The sequence below is a fragment of the Lepidothrix coronata genome, unplaced genomic scaffold, assembly GCF_001604755.1.
Source record: "Lepidothrix coronata isolate B3197 unplaced genomic scaffold, Lepidothrix_coronata-1.0 Scaffold211, whole genome shotgun sequence".
Lineage (NCBI taxonomy): Eukaryota > Metazoa > Chordata > Aves > Passeriformes > Pipridae > Lepidothrix > Lepidothrix coronata.
Genome location: NW_016690391.1, coordinates 1,152,808 through 1,156,626, shown reverse-complemented (window position 1 = coordinate 1,156,626; position 3,819 = coordinate 1,152,808). Strand labels below are relative to the sequence as shown.

The 3,819-nt window shown below is 22.6% G+C and overlaps 1 protein-coding gene across 2 annotated transcripts in view; it reads right to left on the bottom strand.

Annotated features, from left to right (window-relative positions):
• RCAN1 (regulator of calcineurin 1) overlaps positions 1–3,819 on the bottom strand; it is an 18,517-nt gene that overhangs the window by 12,906 nt on the left and 1,792 nt on the right. The window contains exon 2 of one of the 2 annotated variants that reach the window (XM_017833125.1): positions 11–82. The exons of the other annotated variant lie outside the window; for it this stretch is intronic. Within the exon in view, the coding sequence (XP_017688614.1) occupies positions 11–82 (72 nt within the window). The remainder of the gene's footprint in view (positions 1–10; positions 83–3,819) is intronic. 2 annotated transcript variants of the gene reach the window in all.

The following is a 3,819-nucleotide window of genomic DNA, read 5'->3' as shown; positions in this document are numbered from 1 at the left end:
TGATGCGGACCCTGCGGAAGCTCTTGAAGTACTGGAAGGTGATGTCCCGGTCGTAGGGGCGGAACAGGGACTCAAACTTGGCCTGGGGACGGGGAAAAGGGAAAAAAGGGAATTGGAAACGCGGGTTTGCAACGAGAAAGGAGCTCAGAGGGAAAGAGGAATAAAAGAAAGAAAGAATGAGAAAAGAAATAATGGTCAAAGAAAGAATAAAGTAAATAATAAAATAAATAATAATAAAAGAAATAATAATAAAGTAAATAGTAATAAAGTAAATAATAAAAGAAATAATAATAAAAGAAATAATAACAAAAGAAATAATACAAGAAATAATAATAAAAGAAATAATAAAATAAAAATAAAAATAATAAAATAAATAATAAAATAAAAATAATAAAAATAATAATAAAGTAAATAATAAAAGAAATAATAATAAAAGAAATAATAAAAGAAATAATAATAAAGTAAATAATAAAATAATAATAAAATAAATAATAAAATAAAAATAATAAAAAACAACAATAAAGTAAATAAAAAAATAAATAATAATAAAAGAAATCATAAAATAAAAATAATAAAAACAATAATAAAGTAAATAATAAAATAAATAATAAAATAAATAATAATAAAATAAATAATAATAAAATATATTTTGAATTCTTTTACTACTACATTACTACTATATTTTGGACTTTTTTCCTCCCACATTTTGATTTCTTTCCTACCATATTTTGACTTTTTTTCCTACCACATCACTACTGTATTTTGCACTTTTTTTTCCTACTATACTTTGAATTTATAAGGAGTAAAAAAAAAAGCAGCAAAGATGACATAAGGAGGCAGGAATCTGAAACAGGACCAGGACCCTCCTGTGCCCCAGAGCCGAGATACAACCACGAAAAATACCCCAAATTGACCCCCAATCACATTTCCAAGTTCATGTTCAACGTTTAACCCCAGAGATTTGTGCAATATATATATTATATATCTGTATATATATATTTAATGTGTGTGAGCACACAGGTGAGAAATGGCACACTGGCAACTCAATAAAATGGTATTTTTGCCCTTAAGGTCACTGCATTAGGATTTATCTCTATTAAATATATTAAGTACATTATATTGTACCCCTTAAACACATTATATTATATTCATCAAATACATTATACCCAGGAAATACATTCCATTATATCCACTAAATATCCTATATGATATCCATTAAATATCTTGTATTATATCCCTTAAATATCTTAGATTACATCCATTAAATACATTCTATTATATCCATTAAATATCTTGTATTATATCCCTTAAATATCTTAGATTACATCCATTAAATACATTCTATTATATCCATTAAATATCGTGTATTATATCCATTAAATACATTCTATTATATCTATTAAATATATTATATCCCTTAAATATCTTATATCCATTAAATAATTCTATTATATCCATAAAATACATTCTATCCATTAAATATCTTATCTTATACCCATTAAATACATTCCATTCTATCCATTAAATATCTTCTATTATATCCCTTAAATAAATTCTATTATCTCCATTAAATACACTATATCCCTTAAATATCTCATATTATATTCCTTAGAAATATTTCATTATATCCCTCAAATCTTACATTATATCCCTGAAATATCCTATGTTATATCCCTGAAATATCCTATGTTATATCCCTTAAATATCTTGTATTATATCCCTTAAATATCTTCTATTATATCCCTTAAATATCTTGTATTATATCCCTTAAATACCTTACATTATATCCATCAAATACAATCCATTATAGCCACTGAATATCTTGTATTATATCTTGTATTATATCCCTCAAATCTCATATTGTATCCATTAAATACATTCTATTACATCCATTAAATACATTCTATTATATCCATTAAATATCTTATATCCCTTTAATATCCCATATTATATTGCTTAAATATATTCCATTATATCCATAATATTCCATATTATATCCCTTTAATATCTTACATTATATCCCTTAAATATCCCAAAGGATATTGCTTAAATGTCTTCCATTATATCCCTTTAATATCTTCTATTATATCCCTTAAATATCTTCTATTATATCCCTTAAATATCTTATACCTATTAAATACATTCTATTATATCCATCAAATACATTCTATTATATCATTAAATAAATTCTATTATATCCATTAAATATATTATATCTCTTTAATAGCTCATATTATACTGCTTAAATATATTCCATTATATCCCTTAAATATCTTATATTATATCCATTAAATAATTCTATTATATCCATCAAATACATTCTATCCAGTAAATATCTTGTATTATATCCCTTAAACATCTTATATCCATTAAATACATTCTGTTATATCCATTAAATATATTATATCCCTTAAATATCTTATATTATATCCATCAAATACATTCTACTATATCCATTAAATATCTTGTATTATATCCCTTAAATATCATATATTATATCCCTTAAATATATTCTATTATATCCATCAAATACATTCCATTATAGCCATTAAATATCTTGTATTATATCCCTTAAATATCTTATATTGTATCCATTAAATACATTATATTGCTTAAATATCTCATATTATATTGCTTATATATATTCCATTATATCCATTAAATATCTTACATTATATCCATTAAATAAATTCTATTATATCCATTAAATATATTATATCCCTTAAATATCCTATATTATATTGCTTAAATATCTTGTATTATATCCCTTAAATATCTTCTATTATATCCCTTAAATATCCCAGAGGATATTGCTTAAATATATTCCATTATATCTATTAAATATCCCATATTATATCCCTTAAATATCTTATATCCCCTAAATATATTCCATTATATCCATTAAATATCCCATATTATATCCCTTAAATATCTTATATCCCCTAAATATATTCCATTATATCCATTAAATATCCCATATTATATCCCTTNTATCCATTAAATATCCCATATTATATCCCTTAAATATCTTATATCCCCTAAATATATTCCATTATATCCATTAAATATCCCATATTATATCCCTTTAATATCTTCCATTATATCCCTTAAATATCCCAGAGGATATTGCTTAAATATATTCCATTATATCTATTAAATATCTTCCATTATATCCCTTAAATATCTTATATTATATCTATTAAATACATTCTATTATATCCATTAAATAAATTCTATTATATCCATTAAATATCTTACATTATATCCATCAAATACATTCTATCCATTAAATATCTTATATCCATTAAATATATTGTATTATATCCCTCAAATATCTTATATTGTATCCATTAAATACACTCTATTATATTCATTAAATACATTCTATTAAATCCCTTAAATATCCCATATTATATTGCTTAAATATATTCCATTATATACATTAAATATCCCATATTATGTCCCTTAAATATCTTACATTATATCCCTTAAATATCTTATATCTATTAAATACATTCTATTATATCCATCAAATACATTCTATTATATCCCTTAAATATCTTGTATTATATCCATTAAATAAATTCTATTATATCCATTAAATATATTATATCCCTTTAATATCTCATATCCCTTAAATATCCCATATTATATTGCTTAAATACATTCTATTATATCCATTAAATATTCCATATTATATCCCTTAAATATCTTCTATTATATCCCTTAAATATCCCATATTCTATTGCTTAAATATCTTCCATTCTATCCCTTAAATATCTTCTATTATATCCCCTAAGAATCTTATTTTACATCCCT